The sequence below is a fragment of the Microcaecilia unicolor genome, chromosome 5 (genome assembly GCF_901765095.1).
Source record: "Microcaecilia unicolor chromosome 5, aMicUni1.1, whole genome shotgun sequence".
Classification (NCBI taxonomy): Eukaryota; Metazoa; Chordata; class Amphibia; order Gymnophiona; family Siphonopidae; genus Microcaecilia; species Microcaecilia unicolor.
In genome coordinates, this window is record NC_044035.1 from 93,574,948 (window position 1) to 93,596,486 (window position 21,539).

The 21,539-nt window shown below is 41.6% G+C and overlaps 1 protein-coding gene across 1 annotated transcript in view; it reads left to right on the forward strand.

Moving 5' to 3' along the window:
- Positions 1 to 19,602, forward strand: part of TFAM (transcription factor A, mitochondrial) — a 68,927-nt gene extending 49,325 nt beyond the window's left edge. The window contains exons 6-7 of the mRNA XM_030203104.1: positions 308 to 364; positions 17,862 to 19,602. Coding sequence (XP_030058964.1) covers positions 308 to 364; positions 17,862 to 18,137 — 333 coding nt within the window. The 3' untranslated portion in view covers positions 18,138 to 19,602. The remainder of the gene's footprint in view (positions 1 to 307; positions 365 to 17,861) is intronic.
- Positions 19,603 to 21,539: the final 1,937 nt, after the last annotated feature.

Genomic DNA, 21,539 nt, shown 5'->3' on the forward strand with positions numbered 1-21,539 from the left:
CCAGCATTTCCACAACTTTAAAAAACATTCTGTAGGATCAAGATTTGTCATTTTTATAGCTCCTTTTTCGGCCTTGTCAAGTTTGGTTTCCATGGGAGCCTGATAAATCAGTCAGTCTCAGTATTTAATTGGTAATTTGTCTTGGTAATTTGGGGTTTTATCTAGATATAATGTAATTGATATGTTGTCTGAGAGAGGAGTTTACTGTTTAATTTAAAACTCTTTCCTGAAAAAAATATTTTCAAAAGTATAGCAAAGTGGAAAAATACTAAATATAAAAAATGTATTAATTGTTTTCTTGTCCTAGGCAAAGATGAAGAACTTGTTTGAAGACTGGAAGCAGCTTGAAAATTCTCAAAAACAGGTCTGTGGCATAAGGCTGAGGATATATGCTAGGAAGAAGCAGACTGGGTTGGCCAAAAATTGTCCTTATCTGTGGACGGTGTTAGAAATCAAGATTAACGCTTTTATTTACCAGGTTTGCTAGGAGTATGTTAAAGTCAAATTGAGAGATTCAATTGGGAAAAATAGTAAAATGAAGCAGGCCTATGAGATCACTATTTTTCTTTCAAATTCATATATATAATATAATAATAATAATTAATGTGTGTGTGTACAGATGCATGTACGTATACTTGTCCTGGAAAGTAGGTTTTATTAGTTTTGCATGAGAGTTCTTGTTCTCTCTTGATTTTCATTTTCGTATTATTTTTTTTTCTTTCTCAAGTATCTACCACTTCTCCTTCCTAGACAGCATTTTTAGTGTGGTTCATGGGACCCTTTTGAGCCCCAGATCTGGAGTGGCACGTTCTTTTGAGTAGCAGCAGCCATTTTCTCTTCCTCTGTAGGCCTGACTGCACTACTTTGCAGTACATCCAGGCTTCAACTGGCCCCAATGAATGAGGGTTCTGAACCAGGATCTCCTTTGCCACATTATAAAGTATTTCATTTTAATGATAAATTTCAGAGAAAAAAGAGCCACCAGGAAAAAAAAAAGAACAGCATGATTTAGATTTATAATCCTCCTGGGAATTGTAAATACTTGTTTTAAAAGACAGTATAACACGGAAATTACATATAACATCCACATAAATTACAGATTTTGAAGCAGCTGGAAAGATATTTGTTTAATTTTGCATTTAACTATATGCAAGGCAAAGGGTATCTTTGGGTCAGCCTGCGTCATTATGAATCTTGGTACTGGCAAGGGCATTAGCAGGAGCATTAGGTATAGTTAATTTCCCGGATTGTGAGATTTATTTTGGTCTACTTTGTCAGATTTAATTAACTTCTTTGCATGTGTGATGCACCTTAATATTTTCTTTACATTAGTCCAGATTTCTTATGCAATATTAGAAACATTCACTCAGGCACTACCATTAACATTAATTTACCATGTATGAAATGCTAAATTCCTTATCACACCAGACCAGCCCAGATGCTAGGGGTTTTGCTGTTCTGCCAGCAGGTGGAGACTGAAAACTACTGTGCTGTGTTGTCATCACTTCAGAACTCTGTGTAATGCCCTGGCCAGTATTTCTTAGACTCTAGTAGGTGGTAGTCTTCCTGTGCAATATCTGGTGATCTGGTATGACTATTGCTGTTTCCTTCAGCTGGGGGCAGGGAGGTTCAGGCTTTCTAACCAAAGGAAAAAAAGATTTTAGGGGTGTAACACCTGGGAGTCCCAGGTTTTTCCCCTCTCCTGACAATCCTTTTCTTAAGGAGTTAGGTTTTTCATGTGTCTCGGACATTTCCGGGGGGGGGGGGGGGGGGGGGGGGGGGGGCCTTGAGTGCCCGAACTTCCTGCTTAACAGACAGTTGTATTAACAGTTGCCTGAATTTATGCTGCTTTGGTCCTTATTTACATACTATGGCTTACCTGGAAAACAAATAAATAAAGCTGCTCTTGGAAGGCTTTTGGTTTTAACTCTATTGGTTTTTTTGTCAGACTAGTTTCTGTACAGGGTCGCTGATGTATTTTCACTATGGCGGTACTTCAGGATGAAACAAGCGCTATTTTGTTTGAGGGATGCAAAGGTCAGCTACCACAGCAGTGTGAAAATGCCAACAATATGAGAATTTTCTTTCGGTGCCAAAGGTCCGTTGGATGAGCAGTGCTTTGGTTCCTTCAGTTGAGCATAGCTAGCAGTTAATGTGGCTGAAGTGGCAGCAGATCCAATTTTGACTGGAAGCATTGCCATATTTGCAGTGTCTGTGGCAGTTGCTGCCAGAGACAAGGTGCCTAAGTTGTCTCTCTGTTTCTGAAGCAGTGGCAGTCAGTTGCTGCAAGGTGCTTCAGTTTCTTGCCCTGCTGCACCTCTGTCTCCTTTAGACCTCCAGGAGTGGGCAGATGAGGCTATCTCTGCTTCTTTTCTGATGTGGCCTCTGTCTAATCAGAGGAGTCATCGTTAAAGGAGCTGTTAGAGGAGGGAGATAATTCGAAAGTACTGAGTTGGTGTCATAAAAAGGAGCTCAGTACTCTTATTTCTGAGGCACTGGTGGTGCTTTCCATTGAGGAGCTTTCTGCTCCGGCGTCAGGAGTTCCATGTTTGTCAATCATGCGGGGGCTTATAGGTCCTTCTAAGGACTTCCTGATGCATCCAGACATTCAGGACCTGATTACAGCAGAATGAGTCTCACCAGACATGGGACTGAGAGTGGGAAGAGCCATGGTTCGTCTCTACCTGTTAGTTCCAGAGGAGAAAGATAAATTTCAGCTTCCCAGTTTTGACTCCTTGGTTACGGCGGTAACTAAAACCACCTTGCCAGTGGAAGGGGCATCGCCCTAAAAGACCTACAGAATAGGAAGCTAGAAGGCTCCCTGAAACAAGTCTTTGAAGTGGCCTCTCTGTGTCTTCAAGCGTGCAACTTGGTCGTGGCAAGAGCATGCCTGAAGTGGTAGCAATTGGCAACATAAGACGGACGCCATATCTCCCAACTGGAAGCGGTGTTGTCCTACTTGGCAGATGCTATTTATGACATGTTACGGCCTGCAAAATGTCTTTGTCACATCATGTCGGCAACTCCGGTTGCGGTATTGGACAGTAGATTCAGTGTCAGTGACATCTATTTAAACTGCCTTTTTGGCAGAAAGATCTCAGTAACTTCATGAAAATTGGTGGCAACTAAGCCACAGCAGATGCCAGATGATGTCAAAATCCTCAGGTTGTCCGTTTTCAGAGGGCCCTCTATTTCAAGATAGCAGATGGTACTGGCCTGGTCATGAGCAATATGGTCAGAAGTCCTGCTTTTGGGCATGCCTGTCTTCCTTTCATGTAGACAGGATGTCCTTCTTTTAGTCAGCTAGAGCATCTAGTACGTCTAGAGTATGACAACAATGCGAGGCTGGTCCACTCTTCTCTTCCTCCGGTGGAGGACGTCTTCAGGAGTTTCAGGAGGAGTGGGGCCAAAATCACATTCTGGATAGTCTTACAGAAGGTTAGAAGTTGGAGTTCTCCTGCCCAGTCACTCCTCTCTTCTTACAGTCTCCTTGTCAAAAGGGGAACCAAGGCGGTTGAGGTTCAGGCCGCCGAGAGGGAGGGGCAAAATTCCCCGGGCCCGGGCCACTAAGGAGAGCCTGGCACTGGAGTCTCTCACCCTCTTCTGCTCCCAGGCCGCTGGCACCGCAGTCCTGTCTCCACCTGCCTACCCTCAGCTTCCTTCTGCTGTCGTCCGACCCCCTGCATTTGAAAAAAAAATCTCTAAAACAGCAGTTATTTCGCACAGAAGGCACTGCACCTGCTGCTTTAGAGATTTTTTTTTTTTTTAATTTAAATGAAGGGGGTCAGATGGCAAGTAGAAGGGAGCAGAGAGTAGTGGAGACTGGGAGCTGCGGCGCCGGCGACCTGGGAGCAGGAGAGGGAGGTGACAGAAGTAGCGCGGTGGGGGGTGATCCTTGGGGGGACAGGGCAGCGGTGATCCTGGAGGGGGTGCGGCCTTGCCCTGGGCCCGGCTCAATCTCTCGGCGGCCCTGCAGGCCACTGTAACTTCCTTGCTAGCACTCCGGGCCATTGTCCCAGGCCAAACAGGGAGAAGGCAGATACTCCATCTACTTCATTGTCCCACAAAAGGAAGGCACCTTTTCAAGACTAATACAGTACTTATAAACTGCTATAACCCCGAAATAGGCTCAGTGCGGTGTACAATAAAGATTTACAGAAAATTACACAAAATTTACCACCTTGCATAAATACTAAAGTAAAAATAAGGCAAAACATTACAAAGAAAATGCTGATAAAATAAGAATAGAACAAACCTAATTATGAATAACCAAATAAGCTTTTTCCTGAATTTCCAGTAGCTCTGTTCAAGTCGCAGAAAGGTTGGAAAAGAATTCCAAAGAGAAACACTAGCAGATGCCACACTTATAAATCGCAGATTGTTACAGGAAGGTGGGCAAAAAACAAGCTTGTCAAGCAAGTGAGAAGATATCCCTAAAAAAAAGGAATGACAATGTTTTTGTCAGTATAGTCAAACCATGCACCGTCTGATAAAAAATGCAACCTACTTTAAATAAGATCCTCTCTCTAACTTGAAGCCAATGCAATTGAACAATAAAACTAGATACACTAGAAAATTTAGAAGTTCTAAAAATTAATCAAGCTGCAGTCTTAGATCTCAAAGGTCTAAACTGCTGCCTCCAAGTGTCCTGCTTTCACACTGAGACACTAAGAGCAGTCATAGCCTATGTTCAAGCGGGAGAATTTCTCACAGACCTCAGTCACGGGGAGGCATATACCCACATGGCTGCCGCATCAGAGGTTTCTACATTTTGTGGTGCTGGGCTGTCATTTCCAGTTCAAGGCTTTGCCCTTTGGTCTCACCATGGCTCCAAGAACGTTTACCAAGGTTATGGTGGTGGCATCCTTTCTTTGGTGCCAGGGAATCGGTGTTCACCCTTATCTCAACAACTGGCTTATTTGTGCATTGTCCTATTTGTACAGCATGGTGGAGACAGACATAGTTGTCCATCTTAAGAAGTTGTTGGGTTGGTTGATCAGTTTTGAGATGAGCAGACTAACTCCATCACAGACGCTGGAGTGTTTGGATGTTCTGTTCAACACAGCTTGGTAGAGGATCTTTCTCACGGAGTGCAGGAGGTCGAAGCTGGTTCAACATATTCATCTTCTCAGTCAAGGCAGGTCCAGGGTCTGGGACTATGCCCAGGATCTGGGGTCAATGACGGCAGCGATGGAAGTGATGCCATGAGCAAGGGCTCATATACAGCTGTTACAGGAATCTCTTCTCATCCGCTTGTCTCCAGTATAACAGAAGAACAACCTTCATCTTCCTTGGACTCTGGTATGCAGATGGAGTATGCAGTGGTGTTTGTTGCACAGAAATTTTAACGTCTGAGCTCCCTTTCTAATAACACAATGAGATGTGGTGACAACGGATGCCAGCAAGTCGGGTTGGGAGCTCATTACAAGTTTCATCTGGCACAGGGCACCTGGACGAAACAGGAGTCTTGGTGGTCGATAAATCACTTGGAGCTCAGGGCAGTGCGAAATGCCCTATGTGACTTCTCTCCCTTTCTGTTGAGGGCCCCATTGTGAGTTTTCTCCGACAGTGTGACAGCAGTGGCTTATATCAACAAGCAAGACAGGACATGCAGTCGTCCAATGGCAGTGGAGGCAACCTCCCTCATGAGTTGGGATGAGAAAGATCATCACTGCTTGTCGGCAGCTCACATCACGAGGTCCTTGAATGTGGAGGCGGACTCTCTCAGCAGGTACTCCTTGGACCCAGGAGAATAAGAATTATCCAACCAGGGGTTTCAGCTGATAGTCAACCAATGGGGTTCTACACTTGTGGACTTGATGACAACGAAAAGGAATGCCAAAGAGCTCAAGTTCTTCAGCCATTGGAAAGAACTGGACTTGATGGGGATGAATGCTGTACTGCAGCTTTGGCTGGAGAAATATCTACTACTACTATTATAAATCATTTCTATAGCGCTACCAGTCGTACGCAGCGCTTCACAATTGAACATGAAGAAAAGACAGCCCCTGCTCAAAAGAGCTTACAATCTAAATCAGGACAGACAGATAGGACCAATAAGGGATAAGGGTAGGACAGACAGAAGGACACATAGCTTGTTGAAAAGGATCTCATCACACCAAGGTCGGACAATTCTTGTAGCCTCAGATTGGCCACAAAGGCCGTAGTATGTGGACTTGATTAGACTGCTGGATGGAGGTCCTCTCTGTCTTCCACAGGTACATGGCCTATTTGAAGCAAGGTCCGGCGCTTATGGAGGATCTGTGCCCCTTTGGTCTTGCGACTTGGCCATTGAAAGGGCTTGGTTAAGATGAAAAGGTTATTCTAATTCAGTCATTGCTGGTTTGCTTCAGGCTCGGAAACGCTCTACCTCCATGGTGTATGCAAAGATGTGGAGAGCATTTGAGGGCTGGTGTTCTAAATGCGAACTTTCTCCCTTCTCTGCTGAGATTGCTCACATCCTAGTGTTTCTCCAAGCAGGTCTCCAGAAAGGTTTGGCATTGGGTTCTCTAAAACTTCAGGTTGCTGCTTTGGCCTGTTTCAGGGGACAACAACATAAGATGCCTTTTCCAGCTTACCTGGAAATTGTTCAGTTCTCACAAGGAGTGGGCCGCTTGCGACCTCATTTTCATAAGCTGTGGCCATAGTGGAACCTTATTTTAATCCTTCAGACTCTTCAGAAGCCTCCTTTTGAGCCACTCTGGATGGTCTCCTGGAAGGATCTTACATTAAAGACAACGTACTTGGTGGCTGTTGTGTCAACATATAGGTTATCTGAGCTACAGGCTCTTTTGCCGAGATCTGTAAAGCTGCAACATGTCTTCTGTCCACACATTCACGTCTCATTACTGCCTTGAGTAGGATACCCAATATGGCAGTCAGTTTGGTCAGACAGTTCTGCATAATTTGTTCATTGTCTAGAATCCAACTCCACCCCTCTAGGTCCAGTTTTGTTTTGTTCTGTTCCAACTAAAATGTATATAGTTTTCAGGTTGATTGACTTCAAGACCTCTTTGTTTCAAGACCCTGTTACTATAGATGTAATCTAATTGGATTTCAGCAAAGCTTTTGATACGGTTCTTCACAGAGGACTCATGAATGAGCTGAGAGGACTGAATTTAGGACCCAAAGTGGTGAACTGGATTAGAAACTGGTTGACCAACAGGCGACAAAGGGTGGTGGTAAATGGAATCCACTTGTAGGAAAAGAAGGTGAGTAGTGGAGTGCCTCAGTGGTCGTTGCTGGGGCCGATTCTGTATAATATATTTGCGAGACACATTGCTGAAGGGTTGGACGGAAAAGTTTGCCTTTTTGCGTATTATACAAAGATAGAGTAGATACCCCGGAGGGACTAGAAGCCATGAGAAGGGATTTCCAAATGTTAGAAGAATGGTCAAAGGTCTGGCAGTTAAAATTTTATTTATTTTTTGAGGTCAATATTATCTACTAGAGTACAAATATTCTTTAATACATAAAGTACTCACACTTCAACTCTGTAATCAGATTTAGCCTCCAATGTAAAGTTTATTCAATTACATTGTGTGGATAAGTACAAAACTTCACATATATCTCAAAGGCCTCAGTACTCCTTAACTACTAGCTCATCATCCGCTGACAATCACACAGCTCACTTGTATATCTAATCATTCACACCATACCCTTGCATCAGTATCCCTTAACTGATAAATACAAAAATCAAGATTTCATAACATGGCATGCAAAATTTAGTATGCATTTGAGATAAACCCCAACTTCACATCATGCATTATCACAACGCATAGCTATCCATGTCCTCCATGATTTGCTGGCAATCACGTTTTCAGAATTGTGATAGAAAATGATAGGAATCACAAAGTCAATAATGGAACCCTTCTTTCTCCACTATATTAGCTACTTCCTGGTGAGACAGGCTGCTGAGGACACCACCAATGCGTCAGCTTTTAATATGTTCTTAACACATCTTGGTCCTCAATGCGAGACTGCATTTCGTCAAATTCTTCCTCAGGAGAACCAAACCACGCAATATGTAAACACATATATATCCAGTCTGTGTTGTAACAAATCCACCCATTTAGTAAACCACTCTTGCTCTTACATTACATATAATATAAATCAATCTTTAATCAATAATTGGCAGCTTACCCATGGGACTGCTCTCCAAGTCTAAGTTACCGGAAGTGACCCCCGAACATTCTCCCATATAGAACCAGCTATGCGTTGTGATAATGCATGATGTGAAGTTGGGGTTTATCTCAAATGCATACTAAATTTTCCATGCCATGTTATGAAATCTTGATTTTTGTATGTATCAGTTAAGGGATACTGATGCAGGGGTATGGTGTGAATGATTAGATATACAAGTGAGCTGTGTGTGATTGTCAGTGGATGATGAGCTAGTAGTTAAGGAGTACTGAGGCCTTTGAGATATATGTGAAGTTTTGTACTTATCCACACAATGTAATTGAATAAACTTTACGTTGGAGGCTAAATTTGATTACAGAGTTGAAGTGTGAGTACGTTATGTATTAAAGTTAAAATTTAATGTCAAGAGTGCGGAGTGATGCACTTGGGGTACAGAAATCCAAGAGAGATATACTGGAGAGGAGAGATTGGTAAGCTCGTCTCAGAAGAGGGACCTTGGGATGATGGTGACAAAACAATGTGTCCAAGCGGTGACTGCGGCCAGAAGGATGCTAGGCTGCGTAGAGAGAGGTGTTACCAGCAGAAGAAAGACGCTGTTGATGCTCCCTGTAAAAGTCGTTGATGAGGCCCCACTTGAAGTATTGTACTCAGTTTTGGAGGCCTTATTTTGCTAAGGATGTAAAAAGACTTGAAGCAGTTTAGTGAAAAACAAAAATGTTAGGGGGTTTACATAGCAAGATGTACGTAGAGAGACTTGCTGACCTAAACATGTATACCCTGAAGGAAAGGAGAAATGGGTGATATGATATAGACATTCAAATATTTGAAAGGTATTAATTCGCAAACAAACCTTTTCCAGAGATGAGAAGGTGGTAGAACTAGAGGGCATGAATTGAAGTTGAAAGGGGGTCGACTCGGGAATAATATCAGAAAGTATTTTTTCAGAGAGAGGGTGGTAAATCCTGGAATGCCCTCCCGCAGGAGGTGGTGGAGATGAAAATGTTAACGGAATTCAAAAATGTGTGGAACAAACACAAAGGAATCCTGTTTATAGAGGGATTGGATCCAAAGAAGCTTAGGAGGAGATTAGATAGGAAAGCCAACGCTGGGCTGACTTCTACGGTCTGTGCCCTGATGGAGGCTGAATTTGATTTGGATGGGCTGGAGTGGAGTTTTTTGGGGGCTTTGACAACAACTTCAGAAATTTCAGAACAAGGCCAGTGCCGGTCAGACTTCTACAGTCTATCCCCTAAAAATGGCAAGGACAAATCAAGAACAGGTTTACATATTGTATGTAATGAGTTTCTTATTGGGCAGAGTGGATGGACCGTACAGGTCTTTATCTGCTGACATCTACGGTTTTACTATGTCCTAATGTCGTCGTTTTCGGTGAGTCTGGTAGCTAGGGATTCCTAACTGTGAGAATACAACTGGTCTTCTTGTCCTTGGAGAAAGCAAAGTTACTCACCTGTAGCAGGTGTGCTTAGAGGACAGCAGGCCAAGTATTCTCCCACCTCTCCTTGGAGTTGAATTTTTTAGCTATATTAGATGACTGAGGGACCAGCGCTCATGCAATCTTCTTGCTAGACAGCATCCACACCGGGCTTTGTTGGATGACATCATCCAGCTGTGAGATTACTTGGCCTGCTGTCCTGGGAGACCATCTGTTACATGTGAGTAACTTCACTGTGTCAAATCCATCACTCTCTTTACCTACCACATATGAAGATAAGAGTAAAAAGTAGAGAGTCGATATACAAAGCAGTTTAACCATCCAGAATCGGCTTCTGGCCAGTTAAACTGCTTGTTCAGGGCTAACCAGTTAGTGCCTCTGAAAATGATTGGTTAGCGCCCAAAGCAAAACTGGCTATTTTGGGAGTATTCCAGGGGTGGAGTTGGCACTTGGCTAGTTAAGTATCAATATTTAGTACTTTTTTTAACCACATAAATAGGACCACATAACCGTAGTAGGATAAGTGCTGAATATCGCATTTAACTGGCTACAGTTTAACCAGCTCCAGAAACCTGGTAATTCAGTGCTGGATCCTAGACATGGACCAGCATTGAATTTCCAGGCATACCAGCAGTGGCAGTCAGCAACACGCTGAGCACTACTGGCTGAATACCAACCACTAAACTTCTGATCAAAGGATGAGCCCATCACCCCACACCCATCAGCTGTATATCACTCAGTTTCTTCAGAAATCTGGTAAAGCCCTTTTATTTATTTGTTACATTTGTATCCCACATTTTCCCACCTATTTGCAGGCTCAATGTGGCTTACATAGGGGCTCATTTTCAGAGCACTTAGCCTTCCAAAAAGTTCCATAGGTTTCTATGGAACTTTGGAAGGCTAAGTGCTTTGAAAATATGCCTCTATAGTACCGTAAAGGCGTTCACCCATTCCAGTATGAACAAATACAAATATTGTGGTAGGATAAGGTTCAAATGTAACAGACACATTAGGGAATTGTGGAGAGGAAAGGTATTTTATGTCCATTACGATCTTTGGTTTCGTTGTGTTGCAGGGTTCAGGCATTTAAGTTGGGTCGGTAGGGTATGCCTTTTTGAACAGGTTAGTTTTTAGTGATTTCCGGAAGTTTAGGTGGTCATGCGTTGTTTTCACGGCTTTTGGTAGTGTGTTCCATAGTTGTGTGCTTATGTATGAAAAGCTGGATGCATAAGTTGATTTGTATTTGAGTCCTTTGCAGCTTGGGTAGTGGAGATTTAGGTATGTTCGTGTTGATCTTGTTATGTTTCTGGTTGGTAGGTCTATGAGGTCTGTCATGTATCCCGGGGCTTCGCCGTAGATAATTTTATGAACCATGGTGCAGATTTTGAAAGCAATACGTTCTTTGATTGGGAGCCAATGCAGTTTTTCTCGGAGGGGTTTGGCGCTTTCAAATCGCGTTTTTCCAAATATAAGCTTGGCTGCCATATTTTGAGCGGTCTGAAGTTTCTTTATGATTTGTTCTTTGCAACCCGCAAAAATTCCATTGCAGTAAGCATGGCTTAGTACCATTGATTGTACCAGGTTGCAAAATGTTTCCCTTGGGAAGAATGGTTTCACATGTTTAAGTTTCCACATTGAGTGGAAAATTTTCTTTGTTGTAGATTTCACTTGGTTCTCTAGTGTGAGGTTACGATCCAGTGTGACGCCGAGAATTTTCAGGCTGTCTGAGATAGGGAGGGTGTAATCTGGTGTGTTTGTGGGTTTGTTCGTGTTGTATTGGGATGAGATAAGACAGTGTGTGTTTTCTGTGTTGTTTTAATTGAAATGCATTTGCCCATGAGTCCATGATATTCAAGCTGAGCTTGATTTCGTTGGTGATTTCTGTCAGTTCATGCTTGTAAGGGATGCATATTGTGACATCGCCTGCATAGATGAAAGGGTTAAGGCCTTGACTGGATAAGGACTTGGCTAGTGGGGTCATCATTAGGTTGAAAAGGATCGGTGATGGTGGTGATCCTTGAGGTACTCCGCAGTCTGCATTCCACAGTGGAGATATGTTTGAGCTTGATTTCACTTGATACGTTCTGGTGGTTAGGAAACCCTTGATCCAACTGAGTATATTTCCGCTAATCCCGAAGTATTCTAGGAGATTTAGTAGTATTTTATGGTTTACCATGTCGAACGCACTAGACACCTCGAATTAAGTGAGATGCGAAGTCTGCTATGAAGCGGTGGGGGGGGGGGGGGGGCGAATTTTTTTAGGTAGCTGGGGCAGATATACAATTTACAGTGAGTGTTGGAGAACTTTTTAATCGCCTGGGTAACTGTTTCGACGGTGAGGAGAGCGAAGTTTGACCAGGTTCGATCCGCTGGGTATTCACCAGGGGTTGGGTCCAAACCGTTGATGAAGTTTTCAATGTCGGTGTTGTTCTGAGGTAACGTGTTACGTAGATTTGCAATTTTTTTCTTTGAAGTATTTTGCAAGGTTGTCTGCAGATGGGATGTCTGTATTGGATTTGGTGACCAAGGTGGTGTCTAGTAGTTTATTCATGAGTTGGTATAGTTTCTTCGTGTCTTTGTAATCTGGTCCTATTTTAGTGTTATAATATGATCTTTTGGTCTGTTTTATAGCGTATTTGTATTTTCTTTTTGTTTGTTTTCATGCGTTGAGTGTGTGTGCATCTTTTATTTTTTTCCAACTCGTTCGAGTTTCCTGGATTGTGTTTTTATTTTTGCTAACTTTAGTATGATATGAAGTTAAAATTTCCTTCTACGAAGGTGACCCCCCCTGCACTTGTTCCACAGCATATTAAAGATACCTTTAAACTCTTTAGCCTTGTCACTTGGACCATAAATATTTAAGTGTTATAACTTGACCATTCAGTCACCCACTGAGCAGCAGGAATCTGCCCTCTGTGTCAGCAAAAGTTTTACTACAATTGAAGCATAGTGATTTACTGAATAAAATAGCAACCCTCCACTACTTCTGAGACTTACAGGTAGTATTGAAACAATCTCCTATCTACTTCTCTTTCAGAAGTGGCTTCCTGCCCATCCAGTGGGTCTCAAGTAAATACATTGTCCCCCAGCAATTGTGGCTTTACTGTACTATCTTTCTAAGCTTAATAGGGTGGTTAGTGCCTTCTGGGTTCCAGGAGCCCAACTTCAGGGGCATTAGTATCATCTTACATAAAGTCTTAAGCCCAATTAGAATCCCCATGTCTCTTACATACCAAGCAAATCAGTCATCTGCTTTTGGTCTAAGATATGTCCATTCATAAGACCCTGCTATTGCACATTGTAGAAACCCATTCTCTCCCTCCCTGAACACCATGAACCACACATGGCTCTGTGTTTGGCACCCTACCCTTCCCATCTGCCCCATAATAATAAATCACAGCACTATCGTACAACTCCTCAGAACACATCCCAAGGTTTCTCCAAACAGCGCACAACAACGCTACAGCACAGAATGCAGCCGGAGAAAAAGAGGCCATTGCACAGCAGGAATACTGTGAATTAAATCAACCCCCCATCTCAGCAATATGCTGCAAGTTGGGAGCGAGATCTCAAATCAAATCCCCAGAAATAGTTCTCAGATTAAGGTCCATGAAATACTACAAATTCTACAACATAAATCCCATCTCACAGCCCCCATGTGCTGCTCACAATAGGCCCCTTCTGGCTGAGTCATTAGCGATGGGTGTGGTTCTGTCTAGGCAAGCCTTTTTCCTTACCCTTTCTACTTCCAGCACATGACCTTCCGGAAGCTGCTAAAAACTTACCTCTTCAAGCAAGCCTATACAAATGACTTGTCTTAAATTGGAGTGCTTATACGCTACCCGGATTTGACTACCGTATTTTTCGGACTATAAGACGCACCGGACCATAAGACGCACCTAGGTTTTAGAGGAGGGAAATAGGAAAAAAAAAATTTTCCTTTTTCCCTCCTCTAAAACCTAGGTGCTCCGATGCGTCTTGTCCGAGTTTTGGACCGCCGTCCCGTACTTACACGATGCCATGTTCCGTGGTGGTCTAGTGACGTCGGGGCAGGAAAGAGCCCCCTCTTTCCTGCCCATCGCGCTGCTCTCCGTGCTCCTCACTGCTTCCTGACGGTCTCGGCGAGATTCAATTTTGAATATCGCCGAGACTGTCAGGAAGCAGTGAGGAGCACGGAGAGCAGCGCGATGGGCAGGAAAGAGGGGGCTCTTTCCTGCCCCGACGTCACTAGACCACCACGGAACATGGCATCGCGTAAGTACGGGACGGCGATCCAAAAACGCTACCTTCGGACTATAAGACGCACCCCCCATTTTCCTCCCAAATTTTGGGGGAAAAAAGTGCGTCTTATAGTCCGAAAAATACGGTATTTGACAGAACCTGAAATATGCTTCCCCATTTATTCCCGGATCTGACTATTTGACAGAACCTGAATTATGCTTCCCCATTTGTCCTCTTGAGTTATTCCTCTTCCAACCTTCATTATTCACTCTTCCTTAATTAACAACACTTCCCAATATACACCTCTTCCCACTCCATACCTCACCACCTTCCTCCCTTACCTATTTTACTTTTCCAATGTTATCATCCACCTACTTATTCACTTTGTTACAGTTGTTATCCATTTTGTGTTATCTTGTAAACTGTTATATTATGTAAGCCGCATTGAACCTGCTAATAAGTGGGAAAGCGCGGGGTATAAATGTTACAAATAAATAAATAAATGAGGCCCAGGTGGTAGATCTAGCTTCTGGGCAGGAAGTATTCTCACATTACAGCTCAGGGCAGGTAATCCTTGTTCCCCCTTAGATATCAGAGAAAGCTTGTAGACTTACATTCTTTTACAGTCTGAGCTTCTCAACTTCACACGCTTGATCACTCTGATTCATGGGGATTGGTGATCTCTAATGTTGTAAACAAGTTCTAATGATCGTCTACTTCACTATGCTGGGCAGGATAGGTTAATCTAAACTTCAGTTTCTAATTGTACAGCCTTTATGTTGTGTTAGCAAAGTCTGTCCACTTCTGCTTGTCCATGCTAGTCTGCAAAAATTGACATCTTGTGATGATGTAAATCCAACTGGCCACGTTCTTGTGGTCTTCGCAAAATCCATTCCTTCATTTGAGACTTATGAAACTTAATCAAGAAGGCACTGCATCTGTTCTGGTTATCTATTAGTGACCTCGGGGTTTGATATGCCTGCTCTAGCACAAATTCTGGGGCCTGTTCATCTATATGAAATATTTCCCTTAAGACCTGACAGATTAATTTTAATGGATTTCTACCTTCCATATTTTTCTGGGATGCCTAGAGTACACAGGTTACTGCACCAAGAACAGTATTCTAAGTCCATCACTTTAAAATACTGCCACATGCTTTTCCAGAGCCTGAATGCAGGCTTTTGCACGGAGCTCCCCAATTCCAACTCTGATACTCTTCCCTTTCACTGCTTGATCCTAGGACTGAGCTTGTTCAGTTTCTTGCTAGTTTATGCCATTCTGTCTTTAATCACACAGATAATATAAGAAAAGTGATGCTGAATCAGACCAAGGCCCATTGAGGCTAGTATACCCTGACTGTGACAGTGTCCAGTCTGGGTCACAATTACCCAGCAGATTCCAAAAACACAGTTCTTTTTCTCATAACTTGTTTCCAGAGACGAGCAGTGGGTCTCCTAAGTCTATCAGCCTAATAATATTTTATGGATTTTTTTTCTCTAGGAAATTGTCCAAACCTCTTTTGAATCCCCACTACGTTATTCGCCTTAACTATATTCTCTGGCAACAGGTTCCACCAAACTTGTCCACACAGGGCACCACAATTACTAATGCCGATCCTATCCCTATTCCATCCTACTCATGATTTTATAATCTGCTGTATTATTTCCTTTTGTCATCTTTTCTACAGCTGAAGACCCCTAATCTACTTAGTCTTTCTTTCTGAGAGAGGTATTCTACCCCCTTTCTCAGTTTTGTAAAGCTGCTTGGAACCTTTTCTAGTTCCACGCTGTTCTTTATGAGGTAGGGCAGTCAGAACTGTACACAATAATCAAGCTACTACTGTTGCACCAGGGACCTGTACATTATACAAACACATGATATTCTCAGTTTTGTTCTCTATTCCTTTTTGATTAATCCTACATAAGTATTGCCATACTGGGAAAGACCAAAGGTCCATCAAGCCCAGCATTCTGTTTCCAACAGTGGCCAATCCAGGTCACAAATACCTGGCAAGATCCCAAAAAAGTACAAAACATTTTATACTGCTTATCCCAGAAATAGTGGATTTCCCCAAGTCCATTTAATAATGGTCTATGGACTTTTCCTTTAGGAAGCTGTCCAAACCTCTTTTAAACTCTGCTAAGCTAACCGCCTTTACCACATTCTCCGGCAACGAATTCCAGAGTTTAATTACATGTTGAGTGAAGATAAATTTTCTCCGATTCATTTTAAATTTACTACATTGTAGCTTCATCGCATGCCCCCTAGTCCTAGTATTTTTGGAACGTGTAAACAGACGCTTCACATCTACCCGTTCAACTCCACTCATTATTTTATAGACCTCTATCATATTTCCCCTCAGCCGCCTGTTTGCTTTTTTTAGTCGCTGTGGCATACTGGGCTGATTACTTTAATGTATTGCCCACACTGACTCCAAGATCTTGTTTTTAGGTGGTGACACTTAATGCAGAGCCCATCATGTTGTACCTGTAGTTTGTATTGTTTTTCTTTATGTGCGTTTCCACATTAAATTTCATCTGCTGTTTAGATGCCTCTTTAAGTTTTGCTTGAAAGACTATTAACTTTGTCTGAATCTGCTTGGCTTTCTCATCTCATGTCAAAAATCCTCCATGTCATCCTCCTGCAAAGTTCTGGCAGCCCCTAACGCTGACTGGCATCTTGGTAGATTTCTCTGTTGCCCCTCTAGTGTGCTAAGCAGTCATGCCCTAGAAATGAATGCTGATGGCAAAACTAACAAATTACTGGCTGAAAATGCTGAGAGGTACAGGATGTTTAACAGGGGAAGAGAATGGGATGGAGCTCTAGCAAAATGCTTTTACTGCCATTAGCGCTCACTAGCATCCCCTACTAGTCAATATTTCTGTTGACATTGAGGATTGCAGCAGTTCACAACCTTTAGAGAAAGTGACCCCAGTTATTGCACAGTGATATCTAAAGGGTCAATTTTTGAAAGGTTTGCTTGGATAACTGGGTATCAGCCATTTAAACCTCCTGCTTTAAAACTATTCCCTTCCTAAATTCACAAGGCAGCCAAATTCAGCTGGGCAAAATGGGAGCATCCCCAGAGGTAGACTTATGTGGCACTAAATTTGATCACCAACAGGCTATGTTTAATTTTAGCGATACAAATACCAGTCCTAAATCTATCTGATAAAAATTTTCATTGGCAAGATTTAGGTGAATTGTTATCAAACATTCTAGCTGGGTAGGCTTGACTGAAAATTTGTCTCAAAAACAACCCACTAAAATATCCATTATTTTTGCTGCTGCCCAATTGCTTGCTCTTTGAAAATGTATTACTGAATGGAATCTGATACATTTCCATCCTGAATCTGATCAAAGTTAGCCATGATCTGGGTCCCTGGTCAGAATTTATTGTTAAAATGGCTTGCCTAGAAGAAGGTTAAAAATGGGGGTGAATGGACCTTAGATAGTTGTGAATAAAGTCTTATGCACCATAGTTTCCACAGAAGCCAGCTCTGATTGAGCTGGAAGCTCAAAGCAGCAGTTAAAAACTGTGGTCAAAAAATAAAGAGAATGAATGGCAAATCCTGAACATCTATTTTAAGATTTTTTTTTTTTTTAAGAGCGTAAATTCCACTTTATGGAAAGAGCAAAACAACCTTGCAAAACTGTACATTCAAAATGATTTTCTGGTCAATGACCAGAGTGACTTTACAAATACGTTAGTAATACAGAGGCCACTAATTGTAAAATTAGGCTTATCTGACAACTTGTTTTGGTTTTCTTTTAACTATTTAAGTAATGTGCAATTATAACCAATCAAAGCTGCACATCCAAGAGAGGTCATATAATGCACAACCTTGTGGAGCAAAACAGCCATTATAATATTACCAGCTTTCTTTTTTTAATCAATTATTGCTATCTCATTAGGTATTATGAATTCTTATGTAGTAAATTTATAACTCTGTTATACTTTGATCTAAAATTGTGTGTATTTATACTGTGACAAAAATTCTGAAACCTTTTTTTTTGTGTGTGTGTGAACTTGCTTTTTTATCAGACATATATGCAGCTTGCTGAAGATGACAAAGTCCGATATGAAAATGAAATGACAGCTTGGGAAGAGCAGATGATTGAGGTTGGACGAGAAGATCTTATTCGAGTCAAACATAGGAAAAGGTTGAAGAGGCAAAGAGCAGCCAACGGAAGAAAAACTGTAAAGAGAGTTGTAGCAAAGAGGAAAAATGCAAACGAATGGGAGGTTTTGGGATCCCACAAGACTACTCTTTCAAAAACAGAAAGAGAATCAGTGAGAACGAAAAAAGCTGAAGAATAGCCCAGTGGTGCTATTGATAACATAAGTCATGCTTTGCTTGGTGCCTCTTACTATATTAGAGTATATTGGATGTTTGCCGAGAGGATGATGAGACAAGCAGTTCTGTAGAACAATGTTTTGAGCGGAGATGAGCTTTACAGTAAGATATGGACACCTGCATGACACAACAGGTTATAAAACCACAGCAGATTTTACAATGTGGATACTTTGTGATATCCAGCTCATTTAATTGTCAGAGTGTCATGAGAAGAGTTCAAGAGTGGAACAGCATAACTGCCATGCCACTGCCCATGGGAGTGCTTTACAGATTGATTACCACTTTGTCTTATGTTCATTATTTACCAAGAGTGTAAAAGCTGTGCCTTCCAAAAGAAGGCAGTTCTTTAACTGGGCACCTGGTGGGAGCCTGCTCTATAAAAGAATGTAGGTGCCTACTTTCCTTTAAAGAATATTAGTGTAACTTTAAAAACACCTGCCTCTATGTTAGGTATGAAAGTGCCAGAGAAACATGCATAATTTGTATTATGTAAGTTATATGGGTTACGTGTGAGTTTTGACCACTCTATGCTGAGACTCTTATGTATATGCCTAACGATCAAATATGGGCTAAGTGTGTATTTACAGAACAGCACTTTGGTAGAATTTTGGCATTTCTGCATGGTATGTACCATTGTTCTAATGAGTATGTGTGTGTGTGCATGTACTTTACAGAATTGTCCTGTAAACAGTGTTCTCTTTAAGCTGTGCAGAAGTCCTCCAACCGTATTTCTTGTCGGTGGGGGGGGTGCTTCAATATTGTGTTTTCAATCACTGGGGATAAGCAGGTCTTCTGGAGTCCTGCAGAACTTGCCTGTACCTTGCTATTGAAACTGTGATATGAAACAGCACCCTCACTGACAGGGAATATAGGCGAAGGACTCCTGCACATCTTAGAGGGAGCATTGCCTATAAGTGGTAATGAATTTTGCTTTGGCACTCAAGTCAACAGTAATCACCTAACTTCTGGTGTCAGTGACAGAAAAGTTAACTCTCCTGGAGTCAGAGAAACTGATATCTGCCTCCTGGATCTTCCAGTTTCACAGCTCCAAGGGTAAATATTTTTGGTATACAATATAAAAATGAAAGGCATTTATTTAAACGGTGAATATTGTTTCATATTGACTAATGATAATGGCAAAATTTGGCTGTGGACATTTGGGAAATATACTACAGGCAAACAAGAAATGTAAATGTATCTGCAAATTGTTTTCTAAAACCTTTTGTTACTTAAGTCACTGTAAGTTAAATTTTCACCCGTGCAGCTCTCATCATGCATATGTTTGTCCAAAGATAAATGTGCAAGTACATATGGACTTACTGATTTCAATCATTGTCATTTGAACTATGTAAATCATTGCTAACATATTATGATTTTTGAATAGTATTTTTCATAGTAGTACAGAATAAAATCCGTCTTAACAGATCAGTGCTGAAATATCTGATTTTACATCATTTTCAGTTTCATCCTTAAAATACTACTTTTTTTGTTGAGTGATAAGATTGAGGTAGTAATATCTTCTGTTTTTTGAATTGGGTTGTCTAAATCAAAGACAATGATTTTGTCAGATAAATGTTACATACGTTAACCAACTAAAGCATAATTTCATAGAGCATTTCTTACTATAGAGGCTCAGTTTGCACAAGTAATTGTTCAGGACTAGGACATTAGAATTTAATATAACTGAGAGCCTACATGTGCATGCAAAGTAGTTCATACAACAAAGATATAGTATTTATTTATTTTATTTGTTGCATTTGTAGCTCACGTTTTCCCACCTATTGGCAGGCTCAATGTGGCTTACATCGTACCGGAGGTGCGTTTGCAGTCTCCAGTGTTTACAAATACAGAGTGATGTTGAGATGAGATAAAGGTCATATAGGACAGCCACATAAGGTCGTTGAACAGTGGGAGAGTTGTGTTTTGTGCATTTTGAATTCTAGTGTTATTGGGTTGCAGAGATCAGGCATTTGTTGGGTTGGTAGAGTATGCCTTTTTAAAAAGATAAGTTTTTAGTGTTCTCCGGAAGTGTAGGTGGTCGTACGAGGTTTTCATGGCTTTTGGTAATGCGTTCCACAATTGGGTGCTTATGTAGGAAAAGTTGGATGTGTAGGTTGATTTGTATTTGAGTCCTTTGCAGCTATGGTAGTACAGGTTTAATACGTTCATGATGATTCAGATGTGTTTCTCATAGGTAGGTCGATCAAGTCTGTCATGTATCCCGGGACTTCACCGTTGATAATCTTGTGAACCATTGTGCAGATCTTGAAAGCAATGCGTTCTTTAATTGGGAGCCAATGTAGTTTTTCGCGGAGGGGTTTTGCGCTATCATATCAGGTTTTCCCGAAGATAAGTCTGGCTGCCATATGCTGAGCGGTCTGGAGTCTCTTTAAGGTTTGTTCTTTACATCTCGCATAGATTCCATTGCAGTAGTCTAAATGGCTTAGTACCATTGATTGTATCAGATTGCGAAATGTTTCCCTCGGAAAGTATTGTTTCACGTGTTTGAGTTTCCACATTGCGTGAAACATTTTCTTCATTGTGGATGCCACTTGGTTCTCTAGTGTTAGGTAGCGGTCTATTGTGACGCCGAGGATTTTCAGGCTGCCTGAGATAGGGAGGGTGTGGTCTGGAGTGTTGATAATTGTGGGGTTGTCCACGCTGTGTTGAGATGAGGCAACGAGACAGTGTGTTTTTTAGGAGATTCTCAAAGTAGGACTCCATCAGGCAAATATGAAATGCTGTGAATTGCTGAGGGCACCAAGTGTAATAATCTTGGCTGGCAGTGTCTTTTAAGCTGAAGCATACCTAAAAATCTTAGTGGTTGAGTTGGTAGAAAAGGCAACAGCAAAAAAGCCAGAAAAATTAGGTGAATAATGCCTCGTAAGTCTCTGGTGAGACTTCATTTGGAGTGCTGTGAACAGTTCTGGAGATGGCATCTTCAAAAGGATACAAACAGGATAGAGTTAGTCCAGAGGACAGCTACTAGAATGGTTGGTCATTTTTATCATAAAGCATATGGGGATAGACTTCAAGGGCTAAATATGTATAATTAAAAAAAAAAAAAAAAAAAAAAAAGACTGGGAGATCGGGCATCCAAAATGGCAGATGATGTCTAATATGGACAAGTGCAAAGAATAGGGAAGAATAGACCAAATTATAGGTACATGATGCAGGGTTCCGCATTAGGAGTCATCACCTAGGAAGAAAGATCTAGGAGGAGAGGAGGAATTGGCACCTGTGACACATTGACTTTTGATTGTTTTTATTTTTTTCTTTCATTTTATTTGGAAAGTTCAGTTAATTTATTAAAATTAGACTACAATGGCATAAGACAGCATGAGATTGATTTTTTTTTTTTTTTT